Below are 18812 nucleotides of genomic sequence, written 5' to 3' on the forward strand. Positions count from 1 at the left end.
TAAGAATTTCATAGCCCCTCATAAAAATAAATAAATACACCCCTACCCCACCCCTGAATTTATGGCAGTGGGTCTGACGCTGGGCGCTGTCCTTCCACAGCGAGAGGAAACATATAACATGATTAAATATCCCACCGCTGATGGCTAAGAGAACACACTGACAGCCATGGGAAATCCATTCTCTGAAGGTAAGTATTCTCTATGGACTGACTCTCTTCAATCATGTGGTCGTCACTCAGTTTATTTTATTCTACACCATCTTCCGCCATAAACTAACCTGCCAATATAATAGTTCAGAAATATTTCCAGGCTCGTTTTGCGGTGATAAATCTTATTTATTTATTTAATGTCAGGCCTGGGGGGAAGGGGGGAGGCGAATTGCCTCTGTTCTTCCCCTCTGCCCACTCCCCTCCCTCTCCACCACTAATTCATCCCTCTGAAGTGGATTGCATCGGCTGGCTTGGCTGCAGTGCTAGTTAGAGGCTCCGGAGTTCAGTCCTTAGTGGGGCGCATCCGCTGAGGTCATGCAGATTCTGTTTTTGCCATCGGAAGTTGCTTGCCTCCACTTTTCTTCCCCCCAGTAAGTGCAGCGCTTGTGAGTTTCACAGATGGGTTTCCATTCAATCAACATTGTCTGTTAATTGGTCTTTTTTACTCACGCATTGGAAATGCGGACTTTGCAACCTCTATGTCATTCTTCATGCGGTGTCCAGTCCAGTCTGATCTGGGTTATCTAAGGGATTGGCAAGGAGGTTCCGGTGGCTTAGCAAAAAGAGAGCAGGCTCAGGAGCCCAATAAAAGGCGAGAAAAGTGTGATTTGGTCAATTAAACTCCTGGAATCAGGACTTCTAGGTTCCATTCCCACTGCTGCTGCTGACTCTCAGCGTGTGACCTTGGGCAAGTCACGGGGTGATTGTCTGTCTCCCAGAGGGAACCAGAGTTTGCAAATTACACCGAGGTCCTGGGACGGAAGATGCTACATAAGCACTAAAATATTTTCATTGTAGCCATGTACTTGTAGGGCCTTTCTGCAGAAGAGAGAGACTGAAACAAGTGCCCTCATGCATACAGATAAATGCTGCTATGTATGCTGTGACGCTACGCCCCCGTACTTTTACGGAAATGTTTGACTATGAATATTCATATTTCCAATATGCTTTATGCAAAACGGGGCAAGTAATCTCTCATTCAAGACGAGCCTCTGAATGTGTGTATTCTATTTGTTTGCACGTATCATTCTTGAATATGAAGTTAGAAATATTAAGTGAAAGCCTGTTTTATTAATCAAAGTCTTCTAGTGAAAGTCTTTAGTGGTACCGAAGGAACTTAATCACTTGCTGCTCAAGACAATGATCTATGAATAGGGTTGTTTTTCCTGTAAACCTAAACTGCGGTAGGGCCTACAGAGACATGAGACCATGCCATCTAGTGCTGGAATCCACTTGAATTTGGTATTTTTCCCAAGTGGGGGAAGAATTGAACAAAGATTTCCTGCCCGGGGGAAATTCAGTGTGTAAGGGATGGGAAGTAATTAATGGTCATCTTTCAACTGGCTTTTCAAGCTGTCTCCCTACTCTAAGGCTATGTCTACACTGCAGGCTTCTTACACAAGCTCTAAAATGGCCATCAGAGCTTTCTTGCACAAGAGAATGTCCACACTGCCATGGACACTCTTGTGCAAACGCACATGGCAGTGTGGATGTGCTCTTGGCAAGAACTCTTGTGCAAAAAGTTCTTGCGCAAGAAGCCTGCCGTGTAGATATAACGTAAGCGGATACACAAGAACACCTGAAAAAGAAAAGTGTCACCAGAGGGATGGAGGAGCATGGCTGGGCCCAGGTGAGATGAAAAGGCCAGCTCTGGCTTGTGAGGAATTGCACCTGAAATGAGACCTAGGGGGAGACATGTGATTTGTAACAACGTCTCTTGGTATACTAGGGCCAGCTGCTGAGTTTTGTTTTAGTTTTGCTTAGTTACCTGACTTTGATCTGTCCGCTCTCATTTGTAACTACTTAAATCCTACTTTTTACTTTATACTTTATAAAATGCTTTTCTTTATCAACAAGCCCAGCGTAAATAACTGTTACCAGGGAGGGGAGGAACAGCTGTGCATCTCTTTCATCGATAAAAGGGGCAAACTTAGAAGCTTTCTCTGGGTAAAACTTGTATGCAGAGTAAGATGGATTTATTTGGTGGGTTTGGGCCCATTGGGTGCTCCTGGGTGCTGACAAGTCCCAGTAACTTAGCTCTCATCAGTGTCTGTTACTCTACTGGGGGGGCTGTTACCCCCACTCTGTGTCTTGGCTGGGGGAAACCAGAGTTTCTGGCCCAGCAGGACAGGGTGGCGGGATGCCCTACAGATCAGGGAGGCAGTATGATCAGCACACCAGATCTGCTCTCAAGGGGGACCTCTGTGGTCCAGCCTGTCACCTGTGTTGCTGCTGTGCCTGTAAAGCTGATTTAGCCCGTGTCACAGGTGACTAATTGCCAAGTCACTGCGACTGCTGCACATCCCCTGATGTATGGGTGTTTATACTAAGGGTGGAAAGGTGCTAAATGAGCCCTCTTTATTTCACATAAATTAGCTCAAAAGCCATGAATCAACGCCACCTGCACCCCAAGGAAGTTTGTTTGCCAAGCTGAAAAAGGAAAGCATGGGAGACTTACCAGCTGGGGGCCACGCGGACTGAGGCACTTGACGTGACCTGTAATCATGCTCACCTCCTCCCCCCCGGAAATCCCCGCAGAGTCCGAGGGAGAGTCCCCCCGAATGCAGGGCAAGTTTTTCGTGGATGTTCCTCCAGCGGCCACAGCCACCTGGGCTCAGGCTCCGTTCTGTTATGTGCGCGACATACGGGAGCGCCTGAGGCCTGGTAGCATCGGCCTGCCAAGGAATGTAAAGCCGCTGCCCTTCCAGCGAGTGAACTCCAATGCCTAGAGCCCTCTGCCCCCCTTGCCTCTGGCATTCTTAGCTCGCCAGCCTCTCGGCTCTTGACCGGAGTGGCATGCAGCCCCCCTCCTCCCCCCCCCAGTCCCTTTCCAGTTGTGTGTGTTTGTCTGAGGAAGCTGCAAGTTTGTGATCACCCCAGAGGACCCCCCCCCCCCCCGGACCACGTCCATCCCCGACTACTCCTGTGGGACTGTTCATTTCTCCTCCTTCAAAACCTTTCAGTTCTCCAATTTCCCCGTGCCAGCGTGTGAGCTATAACGCGTCCTCACTCGGCACCCGAACACTCCTGTGGCCTCCTGGTCCATGCCTCCGGCTGTATGCAGGCACCGTCGGGAGGAATGTCCATCTGCCCAGCCCAGCACCCATCCTGCCTGGGAACAGGGTAACTGTATCCTCCTGCCTTCCAGGAGAGAGGCCCGTTAGAGGAGCTTCATTCCTTGGGATTCCTAGAGCTGCCGAATTCCAGCCAGCAGGCTGGCCTGGGGCTGTGCGGAGCTGAAGCCTACAACGCCATCTGAAGAGCTCTCGGGGGCAGGGCCGGCGTGGGGAGGGCTCCTGGTAACATGAGGTCAGAGGGGGCTGTGGAAACGCAGGCTGGGAGAGGTAGGGTTAAGCCTGGTGCTAAAACAGGGGCTCCGGGAGCGTGGCCTGCAAGCTAAATGCAGCCTGCAGCTGCCCTTCTTTGTACTACTTAGCACGGCTCCCAGGGTGCGGGTCAGGCTGGAGCGCGGCACAGCAGGGCTGTGGTTTCTGCCAACTGCACCCATGGACGGATGGACGGGACAGCTGCAACCTGCTCCGTTATGCGCACGTCCGGTGCAGCACTTGCTTGGGCATTGGCTTTGATCTAATACTCCCTGTCTCTGGGAATGGCCGATATCTGGTTTGGTCTAAAATAGTCCCATCCTTCTGCTTCCCAGTGGACTTACTCCCCCAGGGCAGGGGACTTTCCAGCGGGAGGCTCCAATAGGGTCGGCCATCCTTCTCGCTGGAGGGCAGGTCTGTTACTTAGTACAGGTTCAACCTCTCTTAACCGGGACTCTGGTGCGGCAACATCCCTGGTCTGACCAGGCAGATCCCGAGGGTGCTGGATGAGGGAGGTACAACCTGTATCTCCAACACTGGAGATATTTAAGAGCAGGTTAGACAAACACCTGCCAGGGGTGATCTACATCAGGGTTACTCAACACGTGGCCCACGGTGCAGTTTGGGTTTACATGGGGCTCAACACACGGCCCGTGGGCGGGATCCTTTGAGCGTGGCCTCCCCTGGGAACACGCTCCACAGCACGCGTCGATATAACCGTCTTCTGTTGAGATGTGTTTTAGTAGTTAAATTCCTGGACTGTCATTGCTCATTATAAGTGCTGTCACATGGGTGGAAATTGGGTAAATGTTGCATTTTATTAATATCAGCAGAACTGACTTAAATGTGGCCTGCGTGTTGTATAGTCTTGCCTTTAATCTTTATATTCGTTCCCATCGTTGTGAAAAGTTATTTGCATATATTTGCATGTATGTGCAACCACACTTAAGTTACGGCCCTTGGCATGTGCTGAGAGTATCGTTTTGGCCCTGGGGCTCTCAAAGTTGAGTAGCTGTGCTGTAGATGGTGCTTGGTCCTGCTGAGAGGGCAGGGGACTGGACTCGGTGCCCTCTCGAGGTCCCTTCCCATTCTGTGTTCTGGAGCTGGCTGCGCATTCCTGGTCTAGAGGCTCGGCATCCCCGGGGAGAGTTCCTTGGCGCAGTGTGATGGGCTAAGCAGGGCCGGACGGAGGCATGGGCGAGCCGGGCAGCTGCCCAGGGCGCCAACCGATGAGGGGCACCTGATGGCAGCTGTAAGGGATGCGTGGTGTCCCTTACAGCTGCCATAAGGTGCTATGCACCCGGCTCCCACAGAGCCGGCCAGCTACGCCCTTCCCCCCACAGCCACGGGGCCCTACACGGCCCGGCGCATGCGCCAGCAGTGACGGCCGGGCCACACTGGCCCGTGCTTGCACTGTGCACCGTAGGGGCGGGCCCCTGGCTGCACGCCAGTGGTCGTAGCCGGGCCACGCATGCGCCGTGCTCCCGGGGGGTGGGCCTGTGAATGTGCCGTGCGCCCGGGGGCAGCACTGCACGCCCGTGCCCAGGACACCAGAATACCTCGGGCCGGCCCTGGTGCTAGGGCCACTCTTGTTTCCATTGTTCATGGGGAGATGGCGCAGCAGGGTAAGTAGAGGTTCTTCGGGAGGTTTTGGCTGATCATGAGGGGTGGCCGAATGTTGAGTGGCAGAGCCAAACTATCCCATGTCCAGAAGCAGGGTCTCAGAGGCCATTCAGAACGCCTCAGAGGACAGTGCCCAACCCCTGACTTCTGGAAGCTGGAAATCTGGCCCAGCCCTCTGCAGAGTATCGTTCCCCTGACCCCTCCCTCTCTTTCTGCTCTACAGCTGTGAGCTCTCATCTGGCTGAGTTGCTGGGGCATTGGCTCCAACCTGAGCCACAGGGCAAGAAAATGGCCACTAGTAGGGGCCAATCCAGCCCCGGACAGCAGTGACTCTGAGGAGAACTTGAGGGGCCAGAGCAGGCAAGAGCTGAACATGAGCTCCCCGCACAGGGCCATGACGGAAAGAGCGAATGCCGTCCCGGGACATGTGACAAGGGAGCAGGAGTCTGTCTGCAGCTGTGGGACACAGACGCTGGCCTCTGCGTCCAGCTCTTGGGTCCCTGTTACGAAAAGGGAGACGATACATCGAAAGGGTACAGAGGAGACCCACATAAGGGACTCCAGGGTTGGAAAAATGCTTTACAGTGAGAGACTCTGAGCTCTGTCTGTTTACGTGAGCAAGAGGCGAGCTGACTGCACAGGGCTCTATCATCCTTCAGAGAACGGACCAGCGTCTGGAAGCTGCAGCCAGAGAGAGAAGGCTCAGTTTCTAACAGCTCGGGAGGGAATGACCCACCAAGGGAAGCGGTGGATTTTCTATCTCGGTCCTCTGTCCCCTGCTTCCTCTGCACCTTATTTCTGGGCAATTTCATCCGCAGACACTGAACAACGATCTCAATACGGATACTCAGGTATACTGTGCTCCAGGTCTCCCGGCCTGTACAAACTAGTCTCAGTCCTTCTGCTGGCTTGTTGGTGTCTAGACGTGAGCTGAAGCTCAGTGTGTCTAAACCAGAGCTCCTGATCCCCATCCTCAAGCCCTCCTCCTACATCCTTGACCACTCTGGTCACCAGCCCCATCTTGCCTGTTGCTCGAGCCCGGAACCTGGGTGTCCTCTTCAACTCTTGCCTCTGTCTCGGTCCAAACATCCAGTCGGTGTCTGAGCCTGGCAGAGTCGTTCCGTGTACCAGCCTCTGGCCATCCCCACGCAGCACTTCTCCAGGCTCTCCTTGTCTTGAGTCTCAGTCACTGCAACAGCTTGTTCTCTGGCCTTGACAAATGCACCCTGGCCCCCTCGTGTCAACGGAGAATATCTGTATCCATTCCCTCCTTGACAAATACACCCAGACCCCCTCGCATCGACGGAGAATATCCGTATCCGTTCCCTCCTTGACGAATGCACCCAGGCCCCCTCGCATCGACGGAGAATATCCGTATCCGTTCCCTCGACAAATACACCCTGGCCCACTCTCGTCGACGGAGAATATCCGTATCCGTTCCCTCCTTGACGAATACACCCTGGGCCCCTCGCGTCGACGGAGAATATCCGTATCCGTTCCCTCCTTGACGAATGCACCCAGGCCCCCTCGCGTCGACGGAGAATATCCGTATCCGTTCCCTCCTTGACGAATGCACCCAGGCCCCCTCGCGTCGACGGAGAATATCCGTATCCGTTCCCTCCTTGACGAATACACCCTGGGCCCCTCGCGTCGACGGAGAATATCTGTATCCGTTCCCTCCTTGACAAATACACCCTGGGCCCCTCGCGTCGACGGAGAATATCCGTATCCGTTCCCTCCTTGACGAATGCACCCAGGCCCCCTCGCATCAGTGGAGAATATCCGTATCCGTTCCCTCCTTGACGAATGCACCCAGGCCCCCTCGCATCAGTGGAGAATATCCGTATCCATTCAGATATTCTCTGGCACTCCAGCCATAAGCTGCTTGTCTTCGCTTCCACTTCTTGGCCTGTCCCCACCCTACCAATGCCTCAGTCAGTAGCACAAGGCCTGCATCTGTCGCCCACTTGCTAAATCCTCAAACAAGCCCCCTGGGCTTTTTCCCCATGTTGGCACTGACACCTGAGAGGACCTTCCTGTCACTGGTCACATCTCCTGAGAACTTCGCCTTGCTGGGAGGCCGCCAAGAATCACAGCCACATTCAGTGAGCAGCTTCGGGGCCCACTGTCTGGCGTGCTGAGCCTGGGTCATTGCAGGAGTGAAAGTAGGTGCCCAGACTGACCAGCGTACTGGTCTCTTGGACGGGCCGGGGGGCAGGGCCTAGGGCCAAAGGGTTGGGGATAGAGGACCAGACTCCCTTATCCAGCTAGTCGTGGCTGCCCTTGCAGCAGGCGGTCAGGAACCCTGGGGCTCCAGCAGCCATTTGAAATGCCCGTGGCTCTGGCTGCAAGGTGAGGGGGGGCAGCGCCGTTACATTGCTGCTGAATCAGCATTTTCACATCGGGCGTGTGTGGGCCAGTATTGGCAGCCACTGCTACCCGGCAAACGAGACAGGCTCACTTCCACCTCGGGGCCATTGTTTTGTTGTACTTCTCTGTCCATCTCCATCTGCTGTCTCCTGTCGTATGCTTAGATTGTCAGCTCTTTGGAGCGGAGATTGTCTCTCTCTTTTGTGGCTTCAGAGGGGTAGCGGAGTTAGTCTGTAACTGGAAATAGGGTTGCCAGGTGTCTGGTTTTTGCCCGGACTGTCCGTTGTTTGGGTTCCCCGTCCGGTTAAAAAAAACAAACAGAAAATACCGGACATGTAAAATATCCAGTATTTCCTGTTTCCCTCAGACGGAAGCCCAGCGGGGACAATTTTCCCCTGACACGTCTAGCTGGGGCAGGAAAGTGAGGAGTGTGGGGCCATTTAAAGGCACACCACCTTTTTTTTTTTTTCCCCTTCACTCAACAACTTTGGTCTCTCCCCCCTCAGCCCCACCCACCCCTTTTTTTTTCCTCAACAGAATTTTTTCCCAGTGGTTTTTTTTTGGGGGGGGGGCGGTGTTTGGTATTTTTTGTTAAACCATTTGGCAACCCTAATTGGAAAAATTACAAAACGACATTGGCTGGCTAGCGCACTGCCTTCCACATCCTAATGACTTAACCAACTAAACAATAGGCACTTAGAGAAGGTGCAAATTGTTCTTATAAGCTTCTTGTAACTTCACATTTTTTCCTCCCTTCCTTTCCCCTTCCCCTCCTTCCTCTTTCCCTTATTTATTCTTGGAGCTGGACTTTTAATGCTCCATTCATCAGAAGAAGTGGGCTGTGCCCACAAAAGCTCATGGCACCATCTGCGTATTTTGTGAGGCTTTAAAGTGCTGCTAGATTATTCGTTTTTCTCTTCTGTGTTCATACAGAGCCTGGCCCCATGGCATCCTGGGCCAGACCCATAACTCTGAGGTGCTAGCAAGGTACAAATGATACTCTCCCAGTGTCTTTCAGGCTTGGCATGTTGCCTTTCTGGCGGAGATGCTTTAGCCAAATACAAGTGATTAAACTCAGAGAGGGGGGGAAGTCTGGGCTTGTGTGATCCAGGAGGGTCAGCTGAGTTGCTCTAATGGTCCGGGCTGGCCTTAAAATCTACAGAGCCCCAGTAGAGCTGAAGAAAAGCAAAGGGTTCCTCAGCTCTTAAGCCTTGTGACCAAGCTCCTCGCTCAGCCCAGGGCAGTGGCTGAGTTGTGTCTTCTAGCCCAGTGCTTTTTGGTCTTTTTCACACCAGAGCACAGCTCGCTGCCTTCCTAAACTGTCAGGGGCTGGTGCCAGACCCTGGGTCAGTCTTGGGGAAACCCTGCTCGAGGTGGAGTAGGACATGTGGGCACTGGTGGATCAGCTGGAAGGAGCCACATTAGCTACCAGAGTGCTGCCTGATTTGCACACACAAAACCCCTACCCGCTGTCTTGCAACTGATGCGTCAGCCCGATGATCGAGGGGCAGCGGCATTTTATCGCTGAGTTGTCATTGCCGTGCGGTAAAATGCATCCGCTGCCCGGCCCAGAAATCCCCGAAGCCACCTCCTCTCAGCTCTTTCTCCAGGTGAGCTGGTTTGTGCTGAGCTGTTCTCCCCTTTGCTGCACAGCAGTGGGCTGCATTGAACAGATCGGCTTTCTGCCGTGTGTTTCCTTCCTTTGCCAGGGTGCTGGCTTCCTGGCATCATGTGTGGCTGGGGCAGAGCAGCAGGATTTTCCCTGGGTCTCTGTCCCGTGTGAGTGGACACGGTGCATGTGTGGATGCATATACTGGTGTGCGCGTACACGTGAATGGACACAATGCAGATGCAGAGAGGATGTGTCTGGGTGCAGGTAGGTGTGCGCATGCAGATGTGTGGATGCACACACTGGTGTGTGCGTACACGTGAGTGGTGCAGAGAGCTATGAGACTGGAGGTGGGCGACCACATTTCTCAGAGCAATGGATCTTTGCGGGGAGAGCAGGAGGGACAGGAAATAACTCAGAGCAAATGGAGACCGGTGTTAGCTCCTCGCGTGCGTATCGCCTCAGCCAGGGCCTGCACATAACCTGTGTAGAATGAGCAGAAAGCAGGGAAGCAGGCGGAGCAGATAAGAAAAAGAGGGAAGAACACATATGCAAAATGCTGCAGGAGCGACAGGGTGAAGAGGAGCAGAAAAGCCCATCTCTGCTCTGTGAAATGTGAAGACCAGAAAGCAGATTGACTGTACACAACTGCTTTCACTGCAGAGGTGGAGACCTGTCATTTCACCTGGGCATAGTCGTTTGCAGTCAGGCTGCTCTATCTTCACCCTCCCCAGCCTGTCGATCTGTGGAACTCCTTGCCAGAGGATGTGGTGAAGGCTAGGACTTTAACAGGGTTAAAAAAAGAGCAAGAGCGATTAATGGAGGTTAGGTCCATCAATGGCTATTAGCCAGGATTGGTAAGAATGGTGTCCCCAGCCTCTCTTTGTCTGGAACAGGATGATGGGAGGGATCGCGTGAGGATTACCTTTTGTGTTCCCTCCCTCTGGGGCATCTGGCATTGGCCACTGTCGGCAGACAGGATAGTGAGCTGGATGGACCATTGATCTCACCCCGAATGGCTGCTTTTATGTTATGTTCTGTGCTCCCCCCACCCCTCTGCCTGGGCAGTAGTTCTCCGTGGCAGCAGCAAGCTAAAGGCAGTTGCTTCTTGAAAGCTGGAGGGTTTACACCAGTGGTCCCCAACGCGGTGCCCGCGGGCGCTATGGCACCCACCGGGCCATTTATGTGCGCCTGCGGAGCAATCTGAGCTGGCCCCGCCCCTGGGCGTACGGCAGGTGCCAGCCCTGGGCACCTGGGCGGCCCCTGCCTGGGGTCGTGGCACATGCCGGTGCCGGCCCCGGGCATGTGGTGCATGCTTGGACCCACCCCCGGACGTGTGGCGCGTGAGCGGCCCCGCCCCCAGGTGCCCAGCAGCCTCAAAACGTTGGGGACCACTGGTCCACACCCTCACTGAAGGGTCCATGAAATCACTCTTATCATGTCTTTACTGAGTTGTTAATAGATAATTATCTGTGTCGTGCTCGTAATCGATCCACCCATGGTCAATTTATCAGGTCTGCTCAGACATGATAAATCGACCTCTGAGTGCTCTCCTGTTGTCTCTGGTACTCCACCAGGACGAGAAGAGTAGCCGGAGTCGACGGGAGAGCAGCCACCAACGACCTTGCTGCATGGAAGACACCTCAGTAAGTAGGTCGGCTATGCGACTTGGACTATGACGGTTAGATTGCGTGGAGCGGGCCGGTGTTGTGGAGAAGAGGCCCGAGAAGGACTTTGAACGCTCTGAAATGGCCTGTCTGGTCCTGTGTGATGAGCAGGTGACTGCATGTCTCAGACCCTCCCATGGGAGGGGTGATGTGTTATTGCAAGCAACTTTCCTTCCCGCTCTATGGCTGCAGTTTGCGGTTGGACACTAATATCAGAATGTTTAACGTGATACTTAAAGCAGTTTTTGGAATCCTGGGGAAGTCCCGGTGTGCCTGGGAGCCCTGGGTTTTAGACACATGCTCCATCCCTGCCTGCAATTCAGTTTCTGCACAAAGAGCAGCTCCTTTCAGTCTGTAAACTCAGGCGGAATCATCACTCTAACAAAAATGAATCCTAGACTCCCAAGGCTGGAAGCGACCTCGGGAGTCATCGAGTCCAGCCCCCTGCCCAAAGCAGGACCAAGCCCAACTCCATCATCCCAGCCAGGGCTTTGTTCAGCTGGGACTTAAACACCTCTAGGGATGGAGATTCCACCTGCTCCCTAGGGAACCCAGCCCAGTGCTTCACCACCTTCCTAGGGAAATAGTTTTACCAAATATTTAACCTAGACCTCCCCCACTGCAACTTGAGACCATTGCTCCTCGTTCTGCCATCTGTCATCACTGTGAACAGCCTTTCTCCATCCTCTTTGGAACCCCCCTTCAGGTAGCTGAAGGCTGCTCTCAAATCCCCTCGCTCTTCTCTTCTGCAGACCAAACAAGCCCAAATCCCTCAGCCTCTCCTCGTAGGTCATGTGCTCCAGCCCCCTCATCATTTTGCTGCCCTTCTCTGGACTTTCCAATTTGTCCACATCCGTTCTGTGGGAGAGAGCAGAGCAAAACTGGACACAATACTCTAGATGTTGCCTCACCAATGCCGAATAAAGGGGAATAATCACTTTCCTGCTGGCAGTATTCCTGCTAATGCAGCCCAATATGCTGCTAGCCTTCTTGGCTACAAGGGCACACTGACTCACATCCAGCTTCTTGTCCACTGTCATCCCCAGGTCCTTTTCTGCAGAACTGCCACTTAGCCAGTCAGTCCCCAGCCTGTAGCAGTGCTTGGGATTCTTCCGTTCTAAGTGTAAGAATCTGCACTTGTGTTCCTCATTAGATTTCATAGAATCATAAAACACTAGAACGGGAAGGGACCTCAAGAGGTCATCAAGTCCAGTCCCTTGCCCTCCCGGCAGGACCAAGCACCATCTAGATCATCCTTGACCGGTGTCTGTCCAACCTGCTCTTATATTTCCAGTGATGAAGATTCCACAACCTCCCTAGGCAATTGATTCCAGTGTTTGACTACCCTCACAGTTAGGAACTTTTTCCTAATGTGCATACCTCAACCTTCCTTGCAGTTTAAGCCCATTGCTTCTTGTCCTATCATCAGAGGCCAAGGAGAACAATTTTTCTCCCTCCTCCTTGTAACATCCTTTTAGATACTTGAGAACCACTGTCGTTTCTTTTGGCTCAATCCTGCAATTTGTCTAGATCACTCTGGACCCTATCACTGCCTTCCAGCATATCTACCTCTCCCCTCATCTTAGTGTCATTGCTGACTGTTCATACCTGCCCTTCGTCCCACCCTGGTTTCTGTAAACTTCATCTGTGTTCTGTAGAGCTGGCCAAAAGGGAACTGGTAACAGTGTCTTACAGAAGATAGAAAGTCAGATACTGAAGTAAAACACCAGAATAGCAAGAGTGAAAGAGACATTGTTGAACAGTAAACATCTGATGAGAAGGGACCTGAATCTGAAGAGTAAATTCCAGCTCTTCACAACTTACATTTGGCTGGTGTTAAATTACGGCTATGAAACCTTGACATTCAGCCAATTCATAATAAAGAATCTACAGTCTTTCAAATGATGGTGTCATAGAAGAATTCCGAACATCCCATAGCTGCACCGTGTAACCGGTGGAAGATGACTGGAAGTAGGCATGCAGTAGCTGACTATCTTATCTAAAGAAAGATTTAATTTGTGGGATATTTGGAAGAGGTGCTGAAGGCAATGCATGTTTACAGGCATTGAAAGGGAAAGTTGGTGGGAGAACACCAGGCGGAAAAAGACCTAGGATGGGGGTGCGTTGGAAAAGGTTTAGAAAAGTGCAACAAAAATGACTAGGGGTTTGGAACGGGTCCCATATGACGAGAGAGTAATAAAACTTGGATTTTTCATCTTAGAAAAGAAGAGACTAAGGGGGGGATATGCTAGAGGTCTATAAAATCATGACTGGCATGACAAAAGTGAATACAGAAAAGTTATTTACTTATTCCCACAATATAAGAACTAAGGGTCACCAAATGAAATGAATAGGCAGCAGGTTTAAACAAACAAAAGGAAGTTTTTCTTCACTCAGCGCACAGTCAACTTGTGGAACTCCTTGCCAGAGGATGTTGTGAAGACTAAAACTTTAACAGGGATCCAAAAAGAGCTAATAGATTCATGGAGGTTAAGTCCATCAATGGCTATTCGCCAGAATGGGTAGGAATGGTGTCCTTAGCCTCTGTTTGTCTTGAAATGGGGGACAGGAGAGAGATCACTTGAGGATTACCTGTTGTGATCCCTCCCTCTGGGGCATCTGGTATTGGCCACTGTTGGATGACAGGATACTGGGCTAGATGGACCTTTGATCTTACCCAGTATGGCTATTCTTATGTTCTTATTCCTGCCCAAAGAGATTGACAGAGAACTTACACAAGGGGCTACAGTGGCTGAGATGCCGCATCAGAACAGTATCTTCCAGGCCATTGTGAAAGAACCAGAAACAGGAATGTCCGTGCTGTACTGTTTGCTGCAGTTTAGCCTTCACATGGAGGAATCTGTGTGTTACCATGAACGATACGTAAATCCAGGGCTCTTTGGGAAGGGCAGTGTTGTCTGTAAATACTGGGGGACATAGCCACGTAGTGGTGAGATGACATGGTTGGGGCTTAAGGGACAGTCAGCCTAAAATGCCTAGAGTGTTGTTGCCATTAAACAAAACAAGTGATTCCCATCAGTCTCCTTGCCTTGGTATGCTGTACCCTCCTGGATGGTGTCAGCAGTGTGGAGGGTTGGCCAGCGCTGACTTTCTAGTGGCAGTTGTGTTATTTTAAAGGGAGCCTGAAAGATCTTCAGGTCTCAGTTATTTCTCCCCATTGATGCTGTCTGCATGTCACTGAAGTGGTGTGGTACAGCCAGTCTTGTCAGTTTCACTTTTTTGTGTACCAGGAGTGCCTAGAGGCCTGAACTGAGATTAGGACTCCATTGTGCTAGGTACTGTACAGAGCCAGCAAGACTGCCCCAGACTGAACAGTCTAAATCGGGGGAGGCCAACCCATTTAATAAGAGAGCCCAAACAGCGACGGAAAAAAATGTGAAGAGCTGCACCAGAATTGTCAAGAAAAAAAAGCCCCCCAGAACAGAATTGGCGAGCAAAAAAAAAAAAATTGAGATTTTTTTTTTAAAGGAGGCTGCCCCTTTAAGATGGCTGCCATCTTGGGCTCTATTTTTAAAACCCGCAGCTCCAACCCGGTAAGCACAGGAAAGCTGGGGCTCGGCAGGGGGAGCCGGCGGTGGGTGAGGGCGGCCGCAGGAGCAGCTTTGCAAGCCGCACTTTTGGGGGGCAAGAGCCGCATGCGGCTTGCAAGCTGCTGGTCTAGATCGTGGGCGGGCAAGATAAGGCCCACGGGCCGCTTGCGATAGCAGGGACTGGATTCACTGACCAAGCAGGGCCCTTCCAGGCCTCAGCTCAATGCCAGAAGCAGGATTCAAAGTCTTATTCCTTCCCTTGTGTTCACTCCTACCCCATGTCCCGTTCTCTCACTGCCTCAGCTCCCAGCTATGGGTCATCTCCCATAATGATCGTGGGTTTGGCATTTTGAGGCACTGCTGGGTAAGACTCGCTGCTTGGGGAAAGCCAAGTTTGGGGTTATTTCAGTTCTCCCATCTCCCTCCTTTCTTCTTTGGGGTGAAGTTGGGTGGGGAAGAGGTTTGCCGTGCATTGGTCTTGAGACACAAGCTGTTGCCAAGGGTTTGCATGGGCAGAGGCTGGGAACCCAGCATGCCTGGTTTGGGAGGTGGCTCATGGCTGGAGGCAGCATGGAGGAAGGCAGGGCCATGGGAAAAGAAGGAAACCCAGGGGCCTCAGCAGCAGACCAAGGGGAGCCCAAAAGATGAGCTCTCAGCTCTAGGCCCAAGCGGAGCCGAACAGGACGCTAGGGGCTGGGATGAGGTCTTGAAACTTGATGTGAGCGCTTCACCCCTCCCCCAGTGGCACTGCCTCCCCCCCCCCCCCCCCCCACCTCCAGGTCAGTGACAGAGGGTTAGTCACACGGGCTTAGCAGCAGCTGCTGCCGTACAGCCCCACAAAATGCCACCGATTTGTTTTGGGAGCCAACCGGCTGGCATCTGCCCAAGGGCTGGAATTCTCCAGTGGTTCGCAGCTGCCAGGAAATATGGATAGTTCTGTGCTGCCGTGCGTGTGTATGTGATACAGACACAGCCCCGAGTCAGAGCGGCAATACGGTACTCAGGGCTCCTCTGGGTGACCTTCCATTTAAGGATCCCAAAGCACTTCGCAAGCACAAATGAATTAGGCCTTGCTACGCCCTCAGGCTGTAAATAGGCTTTCATGACCGAGCAAGGTGCACCGACGTGAAAACTGAGGCTCTCAGGAAATAGTGGGATCACACTGGGCTGTCAATCACAATTAGCTGACACAAGTAACTGGAAAAAAAGTGAATTGTGATGGAAAAAGTGAACTGCCATTCAGTTAATTGTGATTAATTGCACTGTTAAACAATAGAATACCTATTACAATGTATTATCTATGTTTGGATATTTTTTCTACATATTCAGATATATTGATTTGGTTTACAACACAGACTGCACAGTGCACAGGGCTCCTATTATAATTTTGATGATAAATATTTGCAAAAATGATAAAAGAAATAGGAGTTTTTCCATTCATTTTATACAAGGACTCTTATGCAGTCTCTTTACGGTAGAAGATAGATTTTCTTTTACGTAACAGCACTAAAACCACAAAACAAAGTAAAACTGTAATGACTACAACTCTGCTCAGTCCTACTTCTTGTTCAGCTGATTCCTCGGACAAACAAGTTTGTTCACATTTGTGAGAGGCAATGCTGCCCACTTCCTATTTACAATAGCACCTGGAAGTGAGAACAGGTGTTTGCATGGCAGGCTTGTAGCCAGAGTTGCCAGTTATTTATGTGCCATATATGCTAACCATGTGTATACCCCTTCAGACGCCAGCCACCATTCCAGAGGACATGCTCCTACGCTCGTTAAAAAAAAAAAAAAGCATTAATTACATGTGCGACTGAACTCCTTGGGGGAGAATTGTTTGTCTCCTGCTGTTTTACCCACCTACTGCTGTAGATTTTGTGTTCATAGAATACTAGGACTGGAAGGGACCTTGAGAGGTCTTATTGTGTTATGGGGTCTTGGATGGTAACTTGGCACTTGGTTCATTGTAAGTCACTTTCACTGCAGATTTGACAAAACACACAGAAAATCCCAAGGTGAGATTGCTACCGATAGCTACAGCGCTTCACCCAGGGCCTCAGAATCTGAAGTGCCCTCCAGAATGGGAGAGGTTGCGGTGTGAAGCAGACTCTCAGAAATCTGAAATGCGCAACAGTCTGATGCAGAAACTACAGAACCCGAACCACCAAAAAAGAAAACCCTCGTTCTGCTGGGGGCATATGACTCAGATGGTGACAATGAACATGCATCAGTCTGCTCAGCTTTGGTCATTATTGAGCAGAACCGGTCGTCATGGAATCACGGAACCCAATGACTGGAAGGGACCTCGAGAGGGCATCGAGTCCCGTCCCCTGCCCTCACAGGAAGACCAAGCACCAGCTAGATCATCCCTGATGTTGGTGTCTGTCCTACCTGCTCTTAAATATCTCCAGAGATGGAGATTCCACAGCCACCCTGGGCAATTTATTCCAGTGTTTCACCACCTTGGGAGGTTGAGGTTGGACATTAGGAAAAGTTTTCTACCTGTCAGGGTGGTAAAACTGGAATAAGTTGCCCAGGGAGGTTGTGGAACCTCTATCTCTGGAGATATTTAAGAGCAGGTTGGACAGACACCTGTCAGGGATGGTCTAGATGGTGCTTGGTCCTGCCGTGAGGGCAGGGGACTGGACTCGATGACCTCTCGAGGACCCTCCCAGTTCTAGAGTACTAGGATTCTATGAGGCCAGCTAGTGGTGGGGGCCTGGCGACTGCTTCCTTCTGTGCTGGCTGTCGCTGTGACCTGGCTGTGTGTTGCAGTGTGCTCTGCGGGTGGGATGGCCCTGGAGCTAGCTGCTTTCTGGCCCAGCTGTGGATTGGAAGATGGGGCCGGGCTCTTTCGCTAGCCTAGCCCCTGTTCTCATCATAGCTCCCTTGGGAGGGGTGGAAATCGTGGCCTGTGCTCAGAGGATGATCCCCTGGTCATTGGCTGTGCCGCGTGCATGCCACAGAGGATGCTCCTGTGCAATGGCCAGGTGGTGAGACCCAAATCCTGTTCCCCGGGCTGCCCTGGCCACGGTCAAGGGAGCAGAGTTTGCCCCCCAGCTGAAGGGGGGTTCCAAAGAGGATGGAGAGAGGCTGTTCTCAGTGGGGGCAGATGGCAGAACAAGGAGCAATGGGCTCAAGTTGCAGTGGGGGAGGTCTAGGTGGGATATTAGGAAAAACTATTTCCCTAGGAGGTGGGGAAGCGCTGGGCTGGGTTCCCTAGGGAGGGGGTGGAATCTCCATCCCTAGAGGTGTTTAAGTCCCGGCTTGACAAAGCCCTGGCCGGATTGATTGAGTTGGGATTGGTCCTGCCGTGGGCAGGGGGCTGGACTTGATGACTCCTGAGGTCTCTTCCAGCTCTATGGTTCTATCCTCGTCAGTGCTTGTGAGCCCTCTGCCCTTCCCACAATGCATGTGGGGCTCACCTCTGGCCACTCCCCCGCCCGACTGCCTGCTAACACCTTCCCTGCCATCCTCACCTTCCACTTTCTCCTTTCCTTCCAGGGAAGCCGCTGCAGATCAAGCCCAGGCTGTGAGCCCGGGTCCCTGGATTCAGCATCTCTCCAGCCCTCCCGGTGTACGGTTCCATCCAACAGTCCAGCAGCCGAACGCCTCAGGATACGCAGCAGCCCGGCCAGCCCTGGCACCTACCTCAGGACAGCAAGACGGGAGGCAGCCTCCCCCGATTTGTGTTCCATTTCGATCAGTTCGTTTGACCCGCAACCCAGGAACAGCCCAGGCGCCTCCGCCCCGTCGTGCAGGGAGGCAGCTTTGTGAGCGTTTTAATTTTGAAATAAATGATCTTTTAATATGGTCTATTTAAAACAGCCTCTCCCAGAGCCCTGGCTTAACCTCTACTTGCCTGGCCCTGCTTGCTCTGGAGTTAGCAGGGCTCTAAAGCTCCGGCGTCAAACGGCTGAGTCCGGGTTCGGCTAACCTGGGCCCATTGATCATGGCTGCAGCCCTTTGCCCCCGGACTCTTGGTGCCGTGTCCGGAGCTTTGCAGTCGCTTTGCAATTCCCCTCGCAGAGATGGGGGAAGGGATGGGGATTAATTGTTTCTCTTCAGTGCCAGGGAGCTGCAGTGCCCACTGATTGGCACAGGGGCATTTCCACAGCGCGGGGGGCAGGAAGTTACACCCCCGGTCAGAGATCGGAGCACTTCAGCCAGCCAAGAAGAGCCGTAATTGCTTAGGAATGAAGATATGAGCCTGGTGCAACCCTCAGGCCCGGAGTTTGGGGGTGTGCTAGGGGCCCCATGTATATAACCCATAGAGCAGCCACACAAGGGGAGCTCTGAAGCCCTTTCAGAGACATACCGCTGCCCCAGCACCCAGAAATTGGGGAGGGGAGAGAGCATTAAAGGAATAGCTTCAGCAGCCAGCTTGGGGGGCGGGAAGGGATGAATTTCTGAATGGAACTGCAGGCCCCCTGCTCCAGTGCGCTTGGAGGAGT

General features: G+C 52.2%; 1 protein-coding gene across 2 annotated transcripts in view; it reads left to right on the forward strand.

Moving 5' to 3' along the window:
* The window catches only part of ZC3H3 (zinc finger CCCH-type containing 3), a 350743-nt gene extending 332560 nt beyond the window's left edge, over positions 1-18183 (forward strand). Inside the window, exons 12-13 of one of the 2 annotated variants that reach the window (XR_012901167.1) lie at positions 10715-10783; positions 17863-18183. Coding sequence is in view for 1 of the 2 variants with exons in the window: in XM_075919992.1 (XP_075776107.1) it covers positions 17863-17894 (32 nt within the window). In the remaining variant the exon portion in view is untranslated. The remainder of the gene's footprint in view (positions 1-10714; positions 10784-17862) is intronic. The other variant, XM_075919992.1, reaches the window with a different exon arrangement.
* The last annotated feature ends 629 nt before the right edge of the window (positions 18184-18812 follow it).

This window comes from Pelodiscus sinensis, chromosome 2, assembly GCF_049634645.1.
Source record: "Pelodiscus sinensis isolate JC-2024 chromosome 2, ASM4963464v1, whole genome shotgun sequence".
Lineage (NCBI taxonomy): Eukaryota > Metazoa > Chordata > Testudines > Trionychidae > Pelodiscus > Pelodiscus sinensis.